Source organism: Ylistrum balloti, unplaced genomic scaffold (genome assembly GCF_031769215.1).
Source record: "Ylistrum balloti isolate Yb309-2 unplaced genomic scaffold, AGI_CSIRO_Ybal_v1 Utg370794, whole genome shotgun sequence".
In the NCBI taxonomy this organism is placed as follows: Eukaryota; Metazoa; Mollusca; class Bivalvia; order Pectinida; family Pectinidae; genus Ylistrum; species Ylistrum balloti.
The window spans coordinates 39,071-65,487 of NW_026782463.1; the positions used below are offsets into that span (position 1 = coordinate 39,071).

The following is a 26,417-nucleotide window of genomic DNA, read 5'->3' on the forward strand; positions in this document are numbered from 1 at the left end:
AGATCCTTGTAAATACAGACTACCATGGCAATGAATGTCTCACAGAAATCCCAAAATACATTACATATTACAGCCGAGATAAATAAAAATATCTAAAATAATGTGGCGGACAACTGATGAAGCTTTGAAGCATTACATTGCTTCTTCCCTAGCATTGCGGCACGTGACTCACGCTTGACGGAGTAATGATGAAAATCCTGGTGATTTAATATTTGTTTGATGTAAAGTGAAATGAATAACATCGAGAAAATACTAACATATCAAAACGATCATAATCAAAAATCAAATTCAACAATACTGGAACAAAGTATAAACAAAAGAAAAAATTACACGGAGACTCCTGAAAAGTAACATGGAGGTCAAGACCAGGTGTTCCGGAAGAGTAAGCGTCTTCTGCTTCGCCGACGACACCCGCCATGTAAACTTTGATCAATCCAAGTAAGTAATGTCACGTTCTCAAATGAAAACAAGATTTAAATCAACAACGTAACCAACAGGCAGACTAACGAACATCAAACACGTCCTGCTTCATATTGCACAAATAGAATATTTCATATATATATTTCTATATCACTATGACAACTGTTATAAAGATCAACCTGCATCTTTTGAAACAATGAGTTACGAGTTTGTCCTTCAGTTGACGACTTCTTGCACAAAAATCGTGATAATGGGAACAAGCCCTTGAATATCGAATCAGCTACGACATGCAAACACCATCGGTTGGGGATGCAGAGATATTGCTATTCAGAAGTCGAAAATTCACAATAGAGAAACTTTAATTATCACGTTCATCATACAACTTGCTGGAAAGCTGTCCATGTTGGTTTCGTTGTAGGAAAAGATAGAGATAAGCAGCTGATGTAGAAGAGTCTGTCGTGTCTTTGATTTCCAATACTGGTGGGTATAAAATGGATGTTGTCAAATTTTTCTGGTTATTTAAAGACAAGACGTCAGCAATATATCAGAAAGTGATTTTAAACGACCTAGCAATGTCTTTGTGACCTGTTTTAATAAGAACTATCATAAATTCCACCTCGTATGTAAAAAAACAAGCCGGCCAACAGAAGGGTGCAGTTAGATCCCATGCCAATAGTCTGTTGGAAGATCTTGCCACCAAACTTTACGAAGATGTTGTTAACCAGAAATTCTAATAAAACTGTTATTGACTACGGTCTGTAGTTGTCAGATAGCTCTGTGCTACTGCGGAACCGATATAGATAATGGGCGTGGCTTTTAACGGTGTACTAATATGATAAGTGGTGACTCTCGAAGAATTATTATTAATAATCAGGCATCCGGAGGAAATTAGTATCGATACAGATTTATTACAAAACACGCGAGAACATCGGAGTGTAAAGTACACACTACAGAAATAAAGATTAATATATAAGTGAAACATCGATTAAATTAATAGAGATATTTCCTTAAGTTGTCGAGATATATATCATTTGGTAGCAAACATTTACAAAGTGTCTTAATATCACGTCTAGTGACGTCATAGACACATGACCTGTACTATCGCTGCACGTGACAACCCGCGCTCAAACCTCCACTCCGACACATAACGACTTGTTGATCTAGTTAGGATGAAATACCGATGAACTTGCATCAATTGTATAATGACGTAACAAATTAAACCTGCACCATGTAGTTGGGACTTGTTGATCGGTCGTGTAGTTAATGTAGTTGTGGTGCAGATTTCAACATTTTTTTGAAGTTCAGAAGTTTAACGACATCCTTTCTGAATTTTTTCCCATGACCTCGGTTTAAACATATAAATGTTTGAACAGTCGTTTCGTTAATAGCTCTCTTTCATGTCGCTTAACGAAGTCATATATCAATAAGGGAAGGATAGATTTCCGTGTTGTTATTTCCATCTGCTGAAAAGAATTGGTTCTTTTTGAAACTCCGACGAGTTTAGTGGTAAAACCTTCATTAGAGAAATAGCGGTGATAGAACCTATCACGAAGATAAATGGGTCAGACACATGGTTGACACATCAAAATGGATGTGTCAATATCCATACCTAACACCTCAGTATCCGTACCTAACACCTCAGTATCCATACCTAACACCTCAGTATCCATACCTAACACCTCAGTATCCATACCTAACACCTCAGTATCCATACCTAACACCTCAGTATCCATACCTAACACCTCAGTATCCATACCTAACACCTCGGTATCCGTACTTAACACCTCAGTATCCGTACCTAACACCTCAGTATCCATACCCAACACCTCAGTATCCATACCTGACACCTCAGTATCCATACCTAACAGTTCAGTATCCGTACCTAACACCTCAGTATCCATACCCAACACCCCAGTATCCACACCTAACACCTCAGTGTCCATACCTAACACCTTAGTGTCCCTACTTAACACCTCACTGTCCCTACCTAACACCTCAGTGTCCATACCTAACACCTCAGTGTCCATACCTAACACCTAATTATCCATACCAAACACCTCAGTATCCATACCTAACACCTCAGTATCCATACCTAACACCTCAGTATCCATACCAAACACCTAAGTATCCATACCAAACACCTCGCTATCTATACCAAACACCTCAGTATCCATACCAAACACCTAAGTATCCATACCAAACACCTCACTATCTATACCAAACACCTCAGTATCCATACCAAACACCTCAGTATCCATACCCAACACCTCAGTATCCATACCAAACACCTCTGTATCCATACCTAACACCTCAGTATCCGTACCTGACACCTCAGTATCCGTACCAAACACCTCAGTATCCATACCTAACACCTCAGTATCCATACCTAACACCTCGGTATCCGTACCTGACACCTCAGTATCCATACCTGACACCTCAGTATCCATACCTAACACCTCAGTATCCATACCTAACACCTCAGTATCCGTACCTGACACCTCAGTATCCGTACCAAACACCTCAGTATCCATACCTAACACCTCGGTATCCGTACTTAACACCTCAGTATCCGTACCTAACACCTCAGTATCCATACCCAACACCTCAGTATCCATACCTGACACCTCAGTATCCATACCTAACAGTTCAGTATCCGTACCTAACACCTCAGTATCCATACCCAACACCTCAGTATCCATACCTAACACCTCAGTACACACCTCAGTATTCATACCCAACACCTCAGTATCCATACCTAACACCTCAGTATCCATACCTGACACCTCAGTATCCTTACCTAACACCTCAGTATCCATACCAAACACCTCAGTATCCATACCTAACACCTCAGTATCCATACCAAACACCTCAGTATCCATACCAAACACCTCAGTATCCATACCCAACACCTCAGTATCCATACCTAACACCTCAGTATCCATACCTAACACCTCAGTATCCATACCTAACACCTCAGTATCCATACCTAACACCTCAGTATCCATACCTAACACCTCAGTATCCATACCCAACACCTCAGTATCCATACCTAACACCTCAGTATCCATACCTAACACCTCAGTATCCATACCTAACACCTCAGTATCCATACCCAACACCTCAGTATCCATACCTAACACCTCAGTATCCATACCTGACACCTCAGTATCCTTACCTAACACCTCAGTATCCATACCAAACACCTCAGTATCCATACCTAACACCTCAGTATCCATACCTAACACCTCAGTATCCATACCCAACACCTCAGTATCCATACCTAACACCTCAGTATCCATACCTAACACCTCAGTATCCATACCTAACACCTCAGTATCCATACCTAACACCTCAGTATGCATACCCAACACCTCAGTATCCAAACCTAACACCTCAGAATCCATACTTAATACTTCAGTATCCATACCTAACACCTCACTGTCCCTACCTAACACCTAATTATCCATACCAAACACCTCACTATCTATACCAAACACCTCAGTATCCATACCAAACACCTCACTATCTATACCAAACACCTAAGTATCCATACCAAACACCTCACTATCTATACCAAACACCTCAGTATCCAAACCTAACACCTCAGTATCCATACCTAACACCTCAGTATCCATACCTAACACCTCAGTATCCATACCTAACACCTCGGTATCCATACCTAACACCTCAGTATCCATACCTAACACCTCAGTATCCATACCTAACACCTCAGTATCCGTACCTAACACCTCAGTATCCATACCTAACAATTCAAGGGCATTAACAGCATATATCATTATACAGGTATGGTCATTTTGCAGTTTAGAAATACCTACATGTCACAAGCAAAAGGTTACTTCGTTATCGTCACCAGCTATATAATTGCTGTTTTTTGTCGCCTCTCTTAATACGTAAATATACAAGCTCTGTTTTTCATTAAAGAAACTTGTTGCTGATAATACTAAGGATTTGTGGGTCGTGTGAATCATTAACTAGTCCTTTCAAATTTTTTCTGGAATATAATTGGGGAGAAATCATTCGACTGCGATAAAACTCCGATAACCGGAAGAAAGTTGAAACGGAAGTGAAGCGAATACAAGATGGGGAAAAACGTGGAATATTTCTGAATTTCAAACAAAAGATTGAATTACTCACACCTGTACAAAAACGCTGGAGGCAGACTTGATTATTTACAAAGGATAAGGACCTGTTTTCCATTCCGTATCCGAAGTACAGTTTGCTTTCTGTGTAAACCATTTCAACCATGTCACCATTCAGTTTCAGGGTCACTATGTACGTCATAACAAGGCTATGGTATACTGTATCTATTATTCGGTGTGTCACAAGTCTGCTTAAAATTTCATTTGTAAAAACACGAAAATCCGTGTCTGGCTGTAGTGTACTCCAAAGGCCAAACCAAACAAAATAAATGATTATCGTTCATCCTGAGACAACATCTGCTTATGAACAACGAAATTATTACAAAAAAAACCAAAAACATGGCAATTTTGATGTAGTAAAAATTACTTCGTCCTAATTGGAATTAGATGACCTGGTTAAATGTACATAATAAGCAGAGTATTGGTTACTCATTTACAGTGCCCTTTAATAGAGGGCTCAGGAGGGGGGAGTCATTACCTAGACAATAACGATAAACCCACAGTATTGTAAATTGAATCTTGAACATTCATCGTTCAAACCGTGCGAATCCTTGTATTTAAATTCCTTCCTTGCCAGTGTTCTCTGCAGGAAAGCACGAGGAAAGAGACACTCGATATACTACTGAAGCCAGTGAAACAATAGCTTCTGTACATCAGACAAAATACGGCTTGATTTCACCCAATACAGGGCAAGCTTTCAACCATGTCAGAATGCCATGTCCCTGATTTCACCCAATACAGGGCAAGCTTTCAACCATGTCAGAATGCCATATCCCTGATTTCACCCAATACAGGGCAAGCTTTCAACCATGTCGGAATGCCATGTCCCTGATTTCACCCAATACAGGGCAAGCTTTCAACCATGTCAGAATGCCATATCCCTGATTTCACCCAATACAGGGCATGCTTTCAACCATGTCAGAATGTCATGTCCCTGATTTCACCCAATACAGGGCAAGCTTTCAACCATGTCAGAATGGCATGTCCCTTGAACTTGCTTCCCAAGATTCTTTGAATTTCAATTTTCCCGCACTTTCTCCGACTTACTTAGTAATTCCGTGTAACCCAGTGACTCTTCATCCGTGTTACATATTGACTTACGTGTAACCTGGTGACTTTTCTTCCGTGTAACATAGTGACTGCCGTGTAGCCTGGTGACTCTTCATCCGTGTTACATATTGACTTACGTGTAACCTGGTGACTTTTCTTCCGTGTAACATAGTGACTGCCGTGTAGCCTGGTGACTCTTCATCCGTGTTACATATTGACTTACGTGTAACCTGGTGACTTTTCTTCCGTGTAACATAGTGACTGCCGTGTAGCCTGGTGACTCTTCATCCGTGTTACATATTGACTTACGTGTAACCTGGTGACTTTTCTTCCGTGTAACATAGTGACTGCCGTGTAGCCTGGTGACTCTTCATCCTTGTTACATATTGACCTACGTGTAACCTGGTGACTCTTCTTGTGTGTAACATAGTGACTTCCGTGTAACCTGGTGACCCTTCTTGTGTGTAACAAAGTGACTTCCGTGTAACCTGGCGACTCTTCTTGCGTGTAACATAGTGATTTCCGTGTAACATATTGACTTCCGTGTAACCTGGCGACTCTTCTTGCGTTTAACATGGTGACTCAGATGTAACCTTGTATATTCCATGGCGGCAGTGCATATTGCAAACAGGCCGAGAAATCCGAAGTTCTACGAAGGTCACAGCAATGTGAGATATGTGGGCCACTAATGATTGTTGTTTTTGCTGTTAATTGCACGTGAAAAGTAACAACAAATCGATGTCAAAATACCTAAAGCAATATTTATTTCTTTCCTCGTGATTTACGGCATGTTTAAAGTGTATCTTGACGAAGTCTCTACAAACGCGAACTATTTCCGTCCGCGGTTATGTCCATTACCGTATGTGACGTACAAGTTTCCTCGAGTAATAGGCCGTCTCATGCCATCTTGTGTTTATTTTTAAGTGTTTAAGTGCTTCAGTTGCCTTGTAACGTTTTTGATTGAACAGGATTAGAAGTTAAACTCTCAATACAAGCCTTGCGTACATTAACGGAAGTAGCATCTGTATATGTACAGCTAAACCGCTTTACTTAGCCGGAACAAACACATCCAGATATTGATACTACTAAAACCATACTGTTAGATATAGACTAGTTTATACCATACAACCTCGAGATAACCACACACCGAAAAAAGGAAGTAACAACTCAATACTTCGAGATAAAGACGGAGTTATAGAACAATACACCGAGATAAAGTCACAACACTCTGAATACACCCAGATAAAGTCACAACACTCTGAATACACCCAGGTAAATTCACAACACTCTGAATACACCCAGATAAATTCACAACACTCTGAATACACCGAGATAAAGTCACAACACTCTGACGACTGAATACACCCAGATAAATTCACAACACTGAATACACCCAGATAAATTCACAACACTCTGATTACACCCAGATAAAGTCACAACACTCTGAATACACCCAGATAAAGTCACAACACTCTGAATACACCCAGATAAAGTCACAACACTCTGAATACACCCAGATAAAGTCACAACACTCTGAATACACCCAGATAAAGTCACAACACTCTGAATACACCCAGATAAAGTCACAACACTCTGAATACACCCAGATAAAGTCACAACACTCTGAATACACCCAGATAAAGTCACAACACTCTGAATACACCCAGATAAAATCACAACACTCTGAATACACCCAGATAAAGTCACAACACTCTGACGACTGAATACACCCAGATAAAGTCACAACACTCTGAATACACCCAGATAAAGTCACAACACTCTGAATACACCCAGATAAAGTCACAACACTCTGACGACTGAATACACCCAGATAAAATCACAACACTCTGAATACACCCAGATAAAATCACAACACTCTGAATACATCTAGATAAATTCACAACACTCTGAATACACCTAGATAAAGTCACAACACTCTGACGACTTAATACACCCAGATAAAGTCACAACACTCTGAATACACCCAGATAAAGTCACAACACTCTGAATACACCCAGATAAAGTCACAACACTCTGAATACACCCAGATAAAATCACAACACTCTGATTACATCAAGATAAAGTCACAACACTCTGAATACACCCGGATAACGTCACAACACTCTGATTACACCCAGATAAAGTCACAACACTCTGAATACACTCTGGTTAAGTCACAACACTCTGATTACATCCAGATAAAGTCACAACACTCTGATTACATCCAGATAAAGTCACAACACTCTGAATACACCCAGATAAAGTCACAACACTCTGACGACTGAATACACCCAGATAAAGTCACAACACTCTGAATACACCCAGATAAAGTCACAACACTCTGAATACACCCAGATAAAGTCACAACACTCTGAATACACCCAGATAAAGTCACAACACTCTGAATACACCCAGATAAAGTCACAACACTCTGAATACACCCAGATAAAGTCACAACACTCTGAATACACCTAGTACACCCAGATAAAATCACAACACTCTGACGCCTGAATACACCCAGATAAAGTCACAACACTCTGAATACACCCAGATAAAGTCACAACACTCTGACGACTGAATACACCCAGATAAAGTGACAACACTCTGACGATTCTCGACATTATCACTCCGTTGTTGTGTTTTTTTTTTTTTTTTTGATGTCATCAAAATGCAATCACAGTTCCGTTTGATGTTATTACACTTGTGGTGATAGCTAAAACTTAAAAACTAAAAAAAAAACTTATCAATATTGCAAAGTGATGATTTCTTACGTGTTTTTCATCACTTCACCGATGATGTAGTTCTAATCAACTATGACTACTGTTATCAGTGTGATGGTTAGAAATCTTAGGTAGCAGTACACAGTTTCTCGGTGTGACTATGGATGATATTTTTGTTCATTAGATTACCCCATTATAAAGGTTTTAATTAAAATTAAAAAAAAAAACATTTTTTTTTTTTGCTAAAATTGGTCTTGTCATGTTAAAGTGGACAATGTGGGGTTTCATTTTTTTTTTCAGAATAATATTTAGCTTTGTGCTGGAGATTACTATTTTGGCAGACTCGAATTTGTGTCCAAAACGCACCAAAACCCAGCTTTACAGGAAGTGAAATTTTCATACTGTTTACATGTGGTCAGGTTATGAAGGATTTCCGAGTTGGAATTTGCTTTGTTACTATGACAGTGTTGTTGATTTTAAGATAGGTGTTTAGAAATAAATTTCTTCTGGAAAGTGGTAGTGTTAGGTTGGAATTAGCAGTATTTTTTGCATTTTTAGCATTTTTTCAGTAGGTAACCATGGCAATCACATGTCAGAAATCAGATGAAATTTTTGATTTACACGAATTTTATCTCTCTACTGTTAATGTAATTGTTATGTAGTTTATCAATATACATACATGTCATGATGTTTTTATAACCAATCTGCTGTACCTGTATATCTCAAACATGGCCAATAATTTCAGGAAAAATGCAAATTAACTGTTTCCTGCTACTTTGATATGAACATACATCTCTTATCACTCCGTGAGTCCTTGATATCAGCCAGCGGAAAGAATACCTGAAGGCTTATGTCAGGACTCCTGGGCTGAGTAGAGGTGTGACATCAAAATGGTCATATAATAGGTTTTTTAATGTTTTTTTTTTTTCTTTTAGCTCATCCAACTAAACAGTTCTTCTGAAATTGCCTCGCCATCATTAGTCCTACTGGCCATGCTTAGCTGTTAACGTTCGCAGACGACAGCTGCAGGTGTATCAGTAATAAAGGAAACCAATCCGGAAACGGCACAATCCGGCACAAATTTTAGTTGGATTCTTAATTAATTTTCGTAAGAAAAAACAACCGCATTTCTTCCATGTCAGCAATATTTACCTTCAAATCACACGGGGATAAACGAAAGCGGCAAAGTATGAGAGGAGGTGTGATATCACTTTCCGGGGGTTGTCGTGTTATTTTCAAGGGGGTGTGATATCATTTCAGGGGTGTATGATATTACTAAGACTGATATCAATATGCGAAAACATCTGACTTATACACTCAAAGACGGTGATATTAGAAGCAAACATATGATAACATGTGATGTAGGTTTCCTAATCACGTGACTACTGTTATCAGTGTGATAACATGTGATATCGGTTCCCTAATCACGTGACTACTATTATCAGTGTGATAACATGTGATATCGGTAGATCAATGAAACAACAGACATCGCAGAGAAGCATCGACAAGAAATCTTGACGGGAAAATTCCTCCGATGTTGTCAGTCCGATTCTTTCAAATGGAGATTAAGGTTTATATATCTTACTCTATAGAATTATCCAGTAAAGGTTGGAGACAATACCTTGTGATATGATTTGGTTTAGCTGTGATATCATTATCAACTTAAGTTAGTCCCTGGATTGAGAATGTCACTTACTGTAACGGTTATCGTCTTTCAAGACAAACGCACTTGAAGCGAAGAAAAGGTGAATTGAAATATATCACACAGATAACCATCATCGTATTCTCTCCACTTCATGTTTTAGGTGACACGTTTTAACATGTTATAATTAAATTTCTCCGATGGCGATGTCGAACATCTGCCTCAACCGAAAGAAATATTGCCGCCATATTTAGGCTGGCGTCAAATTGCATTTGTAAATCTATATCGGGGATTGGATGGCGGAAATTATCCAATGAAAAAACACGTTACATAACCATTATTTTAGAATTGTTGATATACAATAGAGGTATAATAGCATGCTGTAAATAAGTATTTTTAACAGTGAAAGCACATCGCACATTATAGAAGAAACTTTTTTAAAGAAATTCATCTAAGTTAGCAAATTTAACGTTATGTTTTCATAGTCTATGATGTCGATCATCTGAGCCTGTTTTTTAGTGGATAGTTGTGGGTAGTTGTCCGGAGTGGATACTTGTGGGTAGTTGTCCGGAGTGGGTAGTTGTCCGGAGTTGTGGGTAGTTGTCCGGAGTGGGTAGTTGTGGGTAGTTGTCCGGAGTGGGTAGTTGTGTGTAGTTGTCCGGAGTGGGTAGTTGTGGGTAGTTGTCCGGAGTGGGTAGTTGTGGGTAGTTGTCCGGAGTGGGTAGTTGTGGGTAGTTGTCCGGAGTGGGTAGTTGTGGGTAATTGTCCGGAGTGTGTAGTTGTGGGTAGTTGTCCGGAGTGGGTAGTTGTGGGTAGTTGTCCGGAGTGGGTAGTTGTGGGTAGTTGTCCGGAGTGGGTAGTTGTGTGTAGTTGTCCGGAGTGGATACTTGTGGGTAGTTGTCCGGCGTGGATAGTTGTGGGTAGTTGTCCGGAGTGGGTAGTTGTGTGTAGTTGTCCGGAGTGGGTAGTTGTGGGTAGTTGTCCGGAGTGGGTAGTTGTGGGTAGTTGTCCGGAGTGGGCAGTTGTCCGGAGTAGGTAGTAGTGGGCAGTTGTCCGGAGTGGGTAGTTGTGGGTAGTTGTCCGGAGTGTGTAGTTGTGGGTAGTTGTCCGGAGTGGGTAGTAGTGGGTAGTTGTCCGGAGTGGGCAGTTGTCCGGAGTGGGTAGTAGTGTGTAGTTTTCCGGAGTGGGTAGTAGTGGGTAGTTGTCCGGAGTGGGTAGTTGTTCGTAGTTGTCATGAGTGAGTAGATGTGGGTAGTTGTCCAGAGTGGGTAGTAGTGTGTAGTTGTCCGGAGTTGAAAGTTGTTGGTAGTTGTCCGGAGTGGGTAGCTGTAGGTAGTTGTCCGGAGTGGAAAGTTGTGTGTAGTTGTCCGGAGTGGGTAGTAGTGGGTAGTTGTCCGGAGTGGGTAGTAGTGTGTAGTTGTCCGGAGTGGGTAGTAGTGGTTAGTTGTCCGGAGTAGGTAGTTGTCCACAGTGTGTAGTTGTGGGTAGTTGTCAGGAGTGAGAAGATGTGGGAAGTTATCCGGAGTGAATAGTAGTGTGTAGTTGTCCGGAGTGGGTAGTAGTGGGTAGTTGTCTGGACTGGGTAGTTGTCCGGAGTGGGTAGTAGTAGGTAGTTATCTGGAGTGGTTAGTAGTGGGTAGTTGTCCGGAGTGGGCAATTGTCCGGAGTAGTTAGTAGTGCGCAGTTGTCCGGAGTGGGTAGTTGTGTGTAGTTGTCCGGAGTGGATAGTTGTGGGTAGTTGTCAGGAGTGGGTAGTTGTGGGTTGTTGTCTTTAGTGGGTAGTTTTGTGTAGTTGTCAGGAGTGGGTAGTTGTCAGGAGGGGGTAGTTGTGGGTAGTTGTTCGGAGTGGGTAGTTGTGAGTAGTTTTCCGGAGTGGGTAGTTGTGGGTTGTTGTCCGGAGTGGGTAGTTGTGAGTAGTTGTCCGGAGTGGGTAGTTGTGGGTAGTTGTCAGGAGTGGGTAGTTGTGGGTAGTTGTCCAGTGTGGGTAGTTGTCCGGTGTGGGTAGTAGTGGGTAGTTGTCCGGTGTTGGTAGTTGTGGGTAGTTGTCCGGTGTGGGTAGTTGTGGGTAGTTGTCCGGTGTGGGCAGTTGTGGGTAGTTGTCCGGTGTGGGTAGTTGTCCGGTGTTGGTAGTTGTCCGGTGTGGGTAGTTGTCCGGTGTGGGTAGTTGTCCGGTGTGGGTAGTTGTGGGTAGTTTTCCGGTGTGGGTAGTTGTCCGGTGTTGGTAGTTGTGGGTAGTTGTCCGGTGTGGGTAGTTGTCCGGTGTTGGTAGTTGTGGGTAGTTGTCCGGTGTGGGCAGTTGTGGGTAGTTGTCCGGTGTGGGTAGTTGGTAGTTGTTTCATAGGTAGCAGCATTCGAAGTAAATAATGTGGCAACCAATCTCACTGAAATCTTGCAGAAATCTCTCAGAAAATTATATGTGTGTCTATCGACTGTATTACTACACGAGCTTAACAGTTCTAAACTGATTAAGTCAGATTTTTTTACACAAATATCTACTCGACTTGGCTGGGAATACTAGTATTTGGTAATTTTGAAAAAAATTATATTAGACGAAGATGTTTTTTTCTTAAAAGGAAAGTACGTTTTAGTTCCAGCCTCACTATTTAACAATTTTTTGTTTTCAAAAGCAATCATGTTATATACAAAAGGATATGTAGCATTTAAAATATTGGAAAGATCACTAGTTTAAATATAATTTAATATATGTATAGATATTCATTCTGTTTTGTTCTGTGTCTACATGAAGGTTAGAATACAAATACGTAAAACTTGAATTCTTTTTAACTCAATAAAATTCCTATCATTTCATATGATATTGGCTTCCTACAAAGCTAAAAATACAGGTAACAACAGGTAAAACCCAGGTAAATAAACAAAGGTAAATTCATCTGAAATAGACTATAATTCAAAGTGTGGGAAATCGGGGTACAATCACTGATATACGGGATGGATGGCTAAATGATATAGACAGTATAAAAAGACAGGATGAAAAGAAATGAGTACAAATAACACCAAAATTAGGAATAAGATACAACAGTTTGGTATAAATATTTGAGTCTGAAGCCTCTCGTCAATGGTCTTGCTCGCTTCGTCGTCTTATGTGTTGGTGAAAAGTGGTATTGCGTCATATGAATAGAAAATGACGTCAATCAAATATGAGCTTTTTTTTTTTGTTTTTGTTTTTTTTTTTTTTTTTAGTTTTTCACATTATGTTCTGTTTTTCCCCACAAGTGGTTCCAGAACATCTGCTAGCCATCCTGATAAACTTAATCCAATGAACCCCATTTAGTCCATACTTGGTTGTAATATATTGCTTGGCTTGTGAATCTCTGACATGTAGAACATGTGAGGGATGCTCCCTGGTGTAGGTTTAACCTGGATATATCTTGTTCCTTACTGATACTTCTGTATCTCAAAATTTGGTGATTACCTTTTTTTCTCATAGTTTTGTTTATACCTAACGATTTCTCGGTCCTTATCTGCTGATAAAATTATTACTGGTATGTACTTTCCTTCTTGTGAGTCTTAAAAACTTTCCGTTCTCTCTTCTGCTAGTTGTCCTTTGATAATTTGGCTGTTTTTATCATGCAGACCATTTATGATCTTGTTTGTTCTGAAATTTTGTGTGGGAGTTTTCAATCGCCAGCTCCATAGGAGCAATTGCACATATGAAACTGTTTTGGTGTTACTGAGTTGTAACTGATTGGGAGCCTGATAATTGATTTCGCTTCTTGTTTTTATTTAATTTTAATGTGAATTTGCCTTTGTTCTTTGTGATCAAATGCACAAGTCATCAAAAAGCCTTAACACTTTTAAACTAAGATTTGTACCCTCTAAATAAGAACGATATCGGAATTCACGGCCTTTAGGAACCAAGGATCGCCACACCAGCGCAAACATCAAACCAACAGGAAATGAAAAGACACAAACACAACAATAAACGAGTATCAACAGACATCATTACAATGTAGTTTCGGTAGACATCAAAGTTAGCGAATATGAACACAACAGAAAGTAAGCTAATATGAAGATTAAATGGTACACACCCACATATTTGCCTTTAAAGTTACATGTTTGTATATGAATATAAAAGTCAGATCGAAGGATTGAATGAAGAACACAGCGTATTGAGCAAAAAATCACATACTTTCTGACTATAGAAACCACCTGTATATACTTAGTACATTTCTATAGAAACCACTTGTATATATTTACTACCTGCTTATAGAAACCACCTGTATATAATCACTACCTGTCTACAGAAACCATATGTATGTACTTACTACCTGTCTATAGAAACCACCTGTATATAATCACTTCCTGTCTATAGAAACCACCAGTATATAATCACTTCCTGTCTGTAGAAACCACCTGTATATAATCACTACCTGTCTACAGAAACCATATGTATGTACTTATTACCTGTCTATAGAAATCACCTGTATATAATCACTACCTGTCTACAGAAACCATATGTATGTACTTATTACCTGTCTATAGAAATCACCTGTATATAATCACTACCTGTCTACAGAAACCATATGTATGTACTTATTACCTGTCTATAGAAACAACCTGTATATAATCACTACCTGTCTTACAGAAATCATCTGTATGTACTTACTACCTGTCTATAGAAACCACCTGTATATAGGTATTACCTAACTATGGAAACCACCTGTATACTTCCTGTATATAGTTACCGTCTGTAAATAATTTCTACCTGTCTATAGTTACCGCATGTCTATAGTAACCACCTGCAGGTATACTTACTACCTATCTGTAGTTACCGCCTATCAATATGTACCACCTGTCTATAACAACCACCTGTCTATAACAACCACCTGTCCATCGTAACAACCTGTATATACTTACCACTCGTCTAAAGTAACTAACTGTCTATAGTAACCACTTGTCTATAGTAACTATTTGTATATACTTACCACTTGTCTATAGTTACCACCTGTCTATAACAATCACGTGACTCTAACAACCACCTGTCTATAGTAACCACTTGTCTGAAGTAACCATCTGTCTATAATAACCACCTGTCTATAGTAACCACCTTTCTATAGCAACTACCTGTCTAAAACAACCACCTGTCTATAGTAACCACCTATCTATAATAACTACCTGTCTATAACAACCACCTGTGTATAGCAACTACATGTATATACTTACGATATATCTTGATGCCATATAAGTTACAATATTGTTCGTTACTGGCACTGTTTGTTTATCATATCATGCCAGGTTGTTTTGACAGACAAATCCTATATATCATGTAGCTGTATGTTGTGTTGGTGAATTTATCATGTTAATGCCGACGTAGCGTTTGTAAAATTTAAATATTTTAAGAGATTTTCTACATTGGGATGTTGGTAACAGCGAGTGAGCGTGCAGATATCGATGTACGCACAAAGTCGGTACGCCGCAACATCATCCAACATCTTCTCGTCAAGATATTTCCGTTTTTAGAAAACTGCAAAATAGGAAATTTGAAAAATATTACAAAGAGAATATTTTGGGTTCAGCAAATGAATTACACGCGGAAACTCAGTCTCAAAAGAAAATCGATCCGAGACCCTTGAAAAATTGAAGGGAAAAAATGAAAAAAAAAATGAAAGTCTGTTTCATTTCAATCTTTTACCGTAGAAGTGACAAGATCTGTGGCAAGCCTAGTAATCTGTTGTGTACGTGATGAAGGAGCGGTGATCTATGTTGACGATATTGCAAATCTCCGCTGATAAGGCTTCATGTGCTACACTGAATAATTACGCTGTGTAACTTTAATATAAATGATAAGTGGTATAAAATATTAAAAGATTATTTTGAACAATTTATTCAACAAACAAGCGGTTTTAGCTTCGTGAGGCCATCGTGAGCATCGTACGTTTGTTCATCCATTCAAAATATTTCCTTACAACACAGACATTGTCACGTGTCCTCGCTGATATATCACCATTGACTCGGAATGAGTTTCAGCGGTAAAACAGTTCATGTCGAGGGTCACAAATCATAAGTCACAAATCAGTAGTCTTCCCCGTACTGTGATCTAGGTCAAAGGTCACATATCATAAGCCAATCATACTTACCCCAACAAAGTAAGTTCTATACACTATTCGAAAGCCTTGAAATTACCGTGAAAAAAAAAATAACCAACAAAATAACATTTACTGTGATCCTGTCAGTAATTTGTGACAAAATTGTCAATCTATCTCGCAGGTCAAAGGTCATAGATTCATAAGTATCGCAGCTAGAGGTGAAGTGGAGATAATTTCCTCGCCAAACATCCGGGTCATGCGAAGATTGTTTCCACGACTGAACAGAGCAATCTATGTTTTAGCTCTTCGGAAATAATTTCCTCGGGTAGGAGAAAGCAGTTAATTTGTCTTTTCCCAGAAATCATAACACGTGTTTGAGATGTACGTGTATGTATGTGTATATATATATATTATATATATATAACAGAATGGTTGTGCAGAATGCACTTTTTCATAATTATATTTATAATATTACTTATCTGTCTTCCGGATGTCTGATTGAAGACCCTAGTTATAGGTACCATCCGGGTCAAAATTTCCAAAAACAAAATCACATTTGTGTAACCAAAACAAAACTACCGTTGTAACAAAGTCATCGCGCTTCAGAGAATGTCGGGGAAAACCAACTTCCGGGACAAGATATTAATTCTATAAAGCCTCACACAGCCAATCGATATAAGCATAACAATTGTAGTTAATATGGTGGGTAAACAAACAAACTGGACACACAAAGAACGTGTAATCTACCCCGACAAAACAATCAAGGTTATGATCAAATGATACTTTTTAAATTAAAAAAAAAAACACATTCCGACCATAGTTCAAATGAAAACATTTTTCTCGAAAAAGAAAATCTAGGTCAAAGGTCAAATTGATATATTTTCCGCGGCAAAGCAATTCAGGTCATAGAACAAAAGGAACTATTTTCTCATAAAAGGTTAGCAGGGACATTTTCTCGACGTTATCATGCAGGTCAAGGGTCACATGGAAATGATTTTGTCAATTGAATTAACCACTTCATTTATCAAAATCCATGATTTTAAGAAATATCTCTTTAATGAAATTTCCAAGGTCAAAGGGCTGAAGTCTTCCAGTAAATTTCTCCAACAAATCGCCTTCTCTGATTTCCACAATTAAGAATTGGTGTTATCGTTGGGAGGTTTTTTTGTGACACATATGCACCTGCAATTCTATGCAATTACTCGGAGTTATTTATCTAGTTACTCATTATCACGGTGTTTAAGTAATTACAACTAAAGCTGAGCTTCCTTAACAAAATTTGTAGGTATACAAAAGCCCACAAGTTAAATACAATTTTACCACAAAGGGTGTAAAGACATCAAATAAATCAATTTTAGACTACTAACAGAATAAACATAGATATTCCAGAAATTCTTTGCCGTGTTGTGTACATTTTATTCCCTAGACCAGTTCCTTTCAGATTCATTGTTCCATTTTATTTTACGCAACATTACTAAAGAGAGCGTCGTGTCAATTTGCTGTAGCCGAGACAAATGGGAAGCACACATTAGACACAAGGTTCCGTAAAAAACTCGGCCTGTTTGCCGTTGTTGACAGGAGCTGCAGCTGCATGCTCCTTGTAATTACAGTCCTAACGAGATAATCTGACTCTTCTCCTTTATCAACTTGGGTGAAATAAACAAAGGCAATTAGAACTATGGGGATTTGAAGGGCTCTCGCTTGAAACCTGTCAAGTGAAGATTCGCTAGCAATCATTCCGTGCCGGACAGATAATCTTAGCACGCTAGGAACATATTTATTATCTTTTTACATAGTTCTCATGTTACGTTTCTTGTTGTAGACAGAAACATATTTACTTGTCTTGTTAAATCTCCTGCTGTAGACAGGAACATATTTACTTGTTTTGTTAAATCTCCTGCTGTAGACAGAAACATATTTACTTGTCTTGTTAAATCTCCTGCTGTAGACAAAAACATATTTACTTTTCTTGTTAAATCTCCTGTTGTAGACAGAAACATATTTACTTGTCTTGTTAAATCTCCTGCTATAGACAGAAACATATTTACTTGTCTTGTTAAATCTCCTGCTGTAGACAAATACATATTTACTTTTCTTGTTAAATCTCCTGATGTAGACAGAAACATATTTACTTGTCTTGTTAAATCTCCTGATGTAGACAGAAACATATTTACTTGTCTTGTTCAATCTCCTGCTGTAGACAGAAACATACTTACTTGTCTTGTTAAATCTCTTATTGTAGACAGAAACATATTTACTTGTCTTATTAAATCTCCTGCTGTAGACAGAAACATACTTACTTGTCTTGTTAAATCTCCTGATGTAGACAGAAACATATTTACTTGTCTTGTTAAATCTCTTGCTGTAGACAGAAACATTTACTTGTCTTGTTAAATCTCCTGTAGTAGACAGAAACATATTTACTTGTCTTATTAAATCTCCTGCTGTAGACAGAAACATATTTACTTTTCTTGTTAAATCTCCTGTTGTAGACAGAAACAATTACTTGTCTTGTTAAATCTCCTGCTGTAGACAGAAACATATTTACTTGTCTTCTTAAATCTCCTGCTGTAGACAGAAACATTTACTTGTCTTGTTAAATCTCCTACTGTAGACAGAAACATATTTACTTGTCTTGTTAAATCTCTTATTGTAGACAGAAACATATATACTTGTCCTGTTAAATCTCCTGTTGTAGACAGAAACATATTTACTTGTCTTATCAAATCTCCTGATGTAGACAGAAACATATTTACTTGTCTTGTTAAATCTCCTGTTGTAGACAGGAACATATTTACTTGTCTTGTTAAATCTCCTGTTGTAGACAGAAACATATTTACTTGTCTTGTTAAATCTCCTGTTGTAGACAGGAACATATTTACTTTTCTTGTTAAATCTCCTGTTGTAGACAGAAGCATACTTACTTGTCTTGTTAAATCTCCTGCTGTAGACAGAAACATATTTACTTGTCTTGTTAAATCTCTTATTGTAGACAGAAACATATTTACCTGTCTTGTTAAATCTCCTGCTGTAGACAGAAACATATTTACTTGTCTTGTTAAATCTCCTGCTGTAGACAGAAACATATTTACTTGTCATGTTAAATCTCTTATTGTAGACAGAAACACATTTACTTGTCTTGTTAAATCTCCTGCTGTAGACAGAAACATATTTACTTGTCTTGTTAAATATCCTACTGTAGACAGAAACATATTTACTTGTCTTGTTAAATCTCTTATTGTAGACAGAAACATATTTACTTGTCTTGTTAAATCTCCTGTTGTAGACAGAAACATATTTACTTGTCTTGTTAAATCTCTTGCTGTAGACAGAAACATACTTACTTGTCTTGTTAAATCTCTTATTGTAGACAGAAACATATTTACTTGTCTTATTAAATCTCCTTCTGTAGACAGAAACATACTTACTTGTCTTGTTAAATCTCCTGCTGTAGACAGAAACATATTTACTTTTCTTGTTAAATCTCTTGCTGTAGACAGAAAAATATTCATATTCAGGGGACCCTGTGGACTTTCACTACCAGGGGTACCGGTGGACTTTTACTAACAGGGGACCTTGTGGACTTTTACTAACAAAGGATTCTGTGAACTTTTGCTAACAGGGGATTCTGTTGACTTTTACTAACAGGGACCCTGTGGACTTTTACTAACAGGGACCCTGTGAATGATAAGCTTTCATAAACAGATTTTTATTTATTCTCAATAAAGTTTATTATTATGACATGATAACTGTTAAAAGTTATTTACATATTAGTGTATCTTAAATGCAAATGTCTCTAAGAAACGATAATATATTTTCAAAAGTGTCCCAGTATTGGGGTCTTGTAAGATATGAAACAACAACCGTGGTTTGGTTTTTCGCCGGTTTGCTAGTAAGAAAGATTAGACCCGGAAAAGAGAAAGAAAGAAACACTATTCCGGCGGAGGTTCGAACCCATAGCCATTATCGAGATCGGTGACGCGTTGTTCTGTTAAATCATCCGATAGTAGCTTGCGACTTAAAGAAAAAGTAGCCGATAAATGTTTGGAGCAGATACTTTCGAGGTATTTAGAAGCTTTGCATTAACAAATGGCGCGCATTGAGAAACAGACGACAGAAGCTTGGATTTAATAGAGGATATTTTGGCAGGTAAACCTTGTACGATGTCCCTGTGTGGTCAGATAATGTTATCCAGGCATGATCAGTTCAGTTGTTGTGAAGTTGCTACGGTAATTAACATACAAATACGGAATTCTGTCTCTGGTTTTAGACTAAAATCTATTTATTTTCTTGTTACACCTCCTGTTTTAAACTAATAATTTTCCTGTAAAGTTTCTTTTTCAGACCAAAATTTTCAGTTTTTTTTATCGAGCAAAACACATTTATTTTTATTTTTATATCTACTGTTTTAGACCGAAACATACATTTATGTACTTTCCTTGTTTTATAACGCATCTATTTTCTGGTTGAATGTCCCTTTGTATAAATTGTACTTAATTGTAAACAATGATTCGAGCGCTACATCATGAGGTTAGTATTTTTTACGTCAAAACAGAGGAAACAAAAATGGCTGACCTGGTATCACGTGCTTTTTGCTCATTGCTAATCTATTTCATTGGTCTTCTGTCCCTCAACTTGAAAACATTACACACTTTCGGTAGAATAAAAACCCCTTGTCAGTTTGCAACTTAAGCTATTCGGTTCATTGGTAAAACCGTTTTTGCTGTACAGATGGAGAATTTGGGAATTTGGAAAAATGAAGGACTGAAGTTTTTAGTACATGTTTGATATGTCACGCCGAATTACATAGCAAATGTTGAGTGGGAAGATACCCCCAAAAAATAGATGTTAAAATGCATTAATACTTGATTTCTGAAACCAACTTTAACTAAACGAAATATATTCGGCAATACTTTATAGAGCTAACAGCAAGTTTATAAATGTATCGTGACTGACAAATCAGCATTGAATACTTAAAGCATGTAAAGTAGATTTTCAAAGATATTGGATACATGTAATGAATACAAGGTTTAATACGCATGAATTCAAACGCCGTCTATGCGACACATCTACAAAAGACCATATTTACCAAAAATTAAACAAAAATGTTTTGAAAGATACATGTCCAAATTATCAGTCCAAAACAGACTCCCTATAACCAGACTGGTACTTCAATATTAAATTTCTGCTATGATAATTTATTAAAAGACATTGAAGTGTACATATCAGTACTGATAATCCTATATATAGATAAGGGAGTGTACATATCGGTACTGATAATCCTATATATAGATAAGGAAGTGTACATATCGGTATGATAATTCTATATATAGATAAGGGAGTGTACATATCAGTATGATAATCCTATATATAGATAAGGGAGTGTACATATCAGTACTTATATTCCTATATATAGATAAGGGAGTGTACATATCAGTATGATAATCCTATATATAGATAAGGGAGTGTACATATCAGTACTTATATTCCTATATATAGATAAGGGAGTGTACATATCAGTATGATAATCCTATATATAGATAAGGGAGTGTACATATGTACATATCTATATATAGATATGATAATCATATATATAGATAAGGGAGTGTACATATCAGTATGATAATTCTATATATAGATAAGGGAGTGTACCTATAAGTGATGATAATCCTATATATATATAAGGAATTGTACATATCAGTTATGTAGACAATGGAGTCAGTAATGATAATCCTATACGTATAAGAGGTTTGATGAAATTCGACATATTTTTGAAACAGCAACGCTTCGAGGAATGCTTTCAATACCTGATATTGTGTAACCAATCTAGTGTGCACATAGGAGGCGGATCGAAGTGTTTCCGCGGTGTTGTCCTTGGAGCGGTACCTGGAGTAATATGTCAGCGACTAACACTATCTCTAATTGAATATTTGGACCATATGTACACTTGTGCGGTTTGGAATTGATCAACAAAGACAGCGCCAGGGACGTGCCACCTCGTGTGCTCTAAACCCATATGATATTGGAGAAGAGATGTTACGGATCAACCGTCAGTGATAATAGAACATTACCACCACCTCGTCAAGTGTAACACGCCAAATACACTTATCGACAACCAACCGGAAGCTCTACTACTAATGGTCCGAATTCTTAAACGGAAGTGGACAGAACAATTCAGCAGAAATTTAATCTGTAGTATTTAACAATCTAAAGACATATGGTGATTTATCACAGATATAATACCTTTCATGGCCCTATTTTCTAGTGTGTATATTGTCGGATTAATACGATCTGTTTGTTAATACACAATGATGATTGTGTAATTACCCACCATCAGACTTATTTACCTGTGACGAAAGCCTGTAACTGAATCAACCGACTAAAACTACCCGATACACCAAAATGAGTTTACGCTTCACTGGACTGCCCATGTTCCGGTTCACCCACCAAGGTAAGCACGTGGTTTCTGTTTTGTATGTTAGAGAGAGTGAGATCATACAGAATAGATACATATATCTGTCAAGCCATTTAGTGTATTCCTTTAAATCTGTTTTATATTTCTAATCGAAATGAAATCAGTACGTAATCATGTTAACGTAATATCAGATAAAATATGTACTTTATCAATTGTGACGTCATTTCTGCTGGAACACTTTGTGATACGTGATCGTGTGTAATATGATATATGATCAAATGATGTCTGATATCGCATCAATTGAAATACAACAGATGTGTCGTTATATCTGATGTTTAAATAGGTGGGCGTGACGTCATTTTAGTATCATAAGTGTTAACTGAAATAAGACAATGGAAAAAAATTAAATGAAAGATATAAAATTCTGTAGAGCAAACATTACGGACGGCAACTTTAGAACATTTCGATAACAGTCGCCTTACTCTGTCATAATTGACAAAATTGAATGAAATTGTGTACCTGCCGGGATATATTAGGGTTCACACATATGTTTAACTTAATTATGCACGTGTTTAACTAGAAATTATACACTTGTTTACCTAGGAATTATAATCGTCTTTAACTAAGAATTATACAGGTGTTTACCTCGAAATTTGCACGTGTTTACCTAGGAATTATACAGGTGTTTACCGAAGAATTATACTTGTGTTTACCTAAGAATTTTACACGTGCTTACCTAGGAATTATACACGTGTTTACCTAGAAATTTTACACGTGTTTACCTAGGAAGTTTACACGTGTTTACCTAGGAATTATACACGTGTTTACCTAGAAATTTTACACGTGCTTACCTTGGAATTATACACGTATTTACCTAGGAATTATACACGTGTTTACCTAGAAATTATACACGTGTTTACCTAGAAATTTTACTCGTGTTTACCTAGGAATTTTACACGTGTTTACCTAGGAATTATACACGTGTTTACCTAGAAATTTTACACGTGCTTACCTTGGAATTATACACTTATTTACCGAGGAATTATACACGTGTTTACCTAGAAATTATACACGTGTTTACCTAGAAATTTTACTCGTGTTTACCTAGGAATTATACACGTGTTTACCTAGGAATTATACTCGTGTTTACCTAGAAATTATACACGTGTTTACCTAGAAATTTTACTCGTGTTTACCTAGGAATTATACGCGTGTTTACCTAGAAACTATACGCCTGGTTACCTAGGAATTAAACACGTGTTTAACTAGGAATTATACACGTACTTACCTAGGAACTATACACGTGTTTACCTAGGAATTATACACGTGTTTACCTAGGAATTATACACATGTTTACCTAGGAATTATACACGTGTTTACCTAGGAATTATACACATGTTTACCTAGGAATTATACACGTGTTTACCTAGGAATTATACACGTGTTTACCTAGAAATTAAACACGTGTTTACCTAGGAATTATACACGTGTTTACCTAGGAATTATACACGTGTTTACCTAGATATTAAACACGTGTTTACCTAGAAATTAAACACGTGTTTACCTAGGAATTATACACGTGTTTACCTAAAAATTAAACACGTGTTTACCTAGGAATTATACACGTGTGTACCTAGGAATTATACACGTGTTTACCTAGGAATTATACACGTGTTTACCTAGAAACTATACGCCTGGTTACCTAGGAATTATACACGTGTTTACCTAGGAATTATACACGTACTTACCTAGGAATTATACACGTGTTTGCCTAGGAATTATACACGTGCTTACCCAGGAATTATACACGTGTTTACTTTGAAATTATACGCGTGTTTACCTAGGAATTATACGCCTGGTTACCTAGGAATTATACACGTGTTTACCTAGAAATTATACAGGTGTTTACCTAGAAATTTTACTCGTGTTTACCTAGGAATTATACGCGTGTTTACCTAGAAACTATACGCCTGGTTACCTAGGAATTAAACACGTGTTTACCTAGGAATTATACACGTACTTACCTAGGAATTATACACGTGTTTACCTAGGAATTATACACGTGTTTACCTAGGAATTATACTCGTGTTTACCTAGAAATTATACAGGTGTTTACCTAGAAATTTTACTCGTGTTTACCTAGGAATTATACGTGTTTACGAAACTATGTTTACCTAGGAATTATACACATGTTTACCTAGGAATTATACACTTGTTTACCTAGGAATTATACACGTGTTTACCTAGAAATTAAACACGTGTTTACCTAGGAATTATACACGTGTTTACCTAGATATTAAACACGTGTTTACCTAGAAATTAAACACGTGTTTACCTAGGAATTATACACGTGTTTACCTAAAAATTAAACACGTGTTTACCTAGGAATTATACACGTGTGTACCTAGGAACTATACACGTGTTTACCTAGAAACTATACGCCTGGTTACCTAGGAATTATACACGTACTTACCTAGGAATTATACACGTGTTTGCCTAGGAATTATACACGTGCTTACCCAGGAATTATACACGTGTTTACTTTGAAATTATACGCGTGTTTACCTAGGAATTATACGCCTGGTTACCTAGGAATTATACACGTGTTTACCTAGGAATTATACACGTACTTACCTAGGAATTATACACGTGTTTACCTAGGAATTATACACGTTTTTACCTAGGAATTATACACGTGTTTACCTAGAAATTTTACACGTGTTTACCTAAAAGTTATACGCGTGTTTACCTAGAAATATTACTCGTGTTTACCTAGGAATTATACACGTTTTTACCTAGAAATTAAACACGTGTTTACCTAGAAATTACACTAGTGTTTACCTAGAAATTTTACACGTGTTTACCTAGGAATTATACTCGTGTTTACCTAGGGATTATACACGTGTTTACCTAGGAATTATACACGTGTTTACCTAGAAACTATACGCCTGGTTACCTAGGAATTATACACATATTAACCTTGGAGCTACACAGATTTTTACAAAGTGTTATACACATATTTACTAGGAATCAATGATATTTACGTATGGGTTATACGGGTGCTTATTTAACGTGTTTACCTAAACGTTATACACATAGTTATGAAGGAGGTAAGCACACACTTACCCGAATACATATCTACGGAGAACATGAACACATATAGATATAGATAATAACTTATGAGATAAACAAATATTTACATAAGAGATAAACACATATATTTACCCAGGAGATAAACACACATATTTACCCAGGAGATAAACACATATATTTACCCAGGAGATAAACGCATATTTACATAGGAGATAAGCACATATTTGCTTAAAAATAACACGTTTTCTTACGATATAACTACATATTTACCAAGGCGATACCCATATATTTACCAATGAGATGAACGCATATTAACCTAAGAGATCAACACAATTTTACTTTAGAGATAAACACATGTCTTCTTAAAAGAAAAACTTTACCAAGGGATAAACACATATTTATTTATTTATTTGCGAAGTAGGTTATTCATTTTCATTTTATACACATGTTGACATGGGAGTTATACACATGTTGACATGGGAGTTATACACATGTTGACATGGGAGTTATACACATGTTGACTTGGGAGTTATACACATGTTGACATGGGAGTTATACACATGTTGACATGGGAGTTATACACATGTTGACATGGGAGTTATACACATGTTGACATGGGAGTTATACACATGTTGACTTGGGAGTTATACACATGTTGACATGGGAGTTATACACATGTTGACATGGGAGTTATACACATGTTGACATGGGAGTTATACACATGTTGACTTGGGAGTTATACACATGTTGACTTGGGAGTTATACACATGTTGACTTGGGAGTTATACACATGTTGACTTGGGAGTTATACACATGTTGACTTGGGAGTTATACACATGTTGACATGGGAGTTATACACATGTTGACTTGGGA

General features: G+C 37.3%; 2 protein-coding genes across 2 annotated transcripts; both read right to left on the reverse strand.

Annotated features, from left to right (window-relative positions):
• Window positions 1–2,603: 2,603 nt before the first annotated feature.
• LOC132558528 (autotransporter adhesin BpaC-like) lies at window positions 2,604–3,824 on the reverse strand. The gene has a single exon (XM_060223104.1). The coding sequence runs from the start codon at window positions 3,822–3,824 to the stop codon at window positions 2,604–2,606; it is 1,221 nt and encodes a 406-aa protein (XP_060079087.1).
• Window positions 3,825–11,662: 7,838 nt separating this feature from the next.
• LOC132558530 (hepatitis A virus cellular receptor 1-like) lies at window positions 11,663–12,331 on the reverse strand. The gene has a single exon (XM_060223105.1). The coding sequence runs from the start codon at window positions 12,329–12,331 to the stop codon at window positions 11,663–11,665; it is 669 nt and encodes a 222-aa protein (XP_060079088.1).
• Between the last annotated feature and the right edge of the window lie 14,086 nt (window positions 12,332–26,417).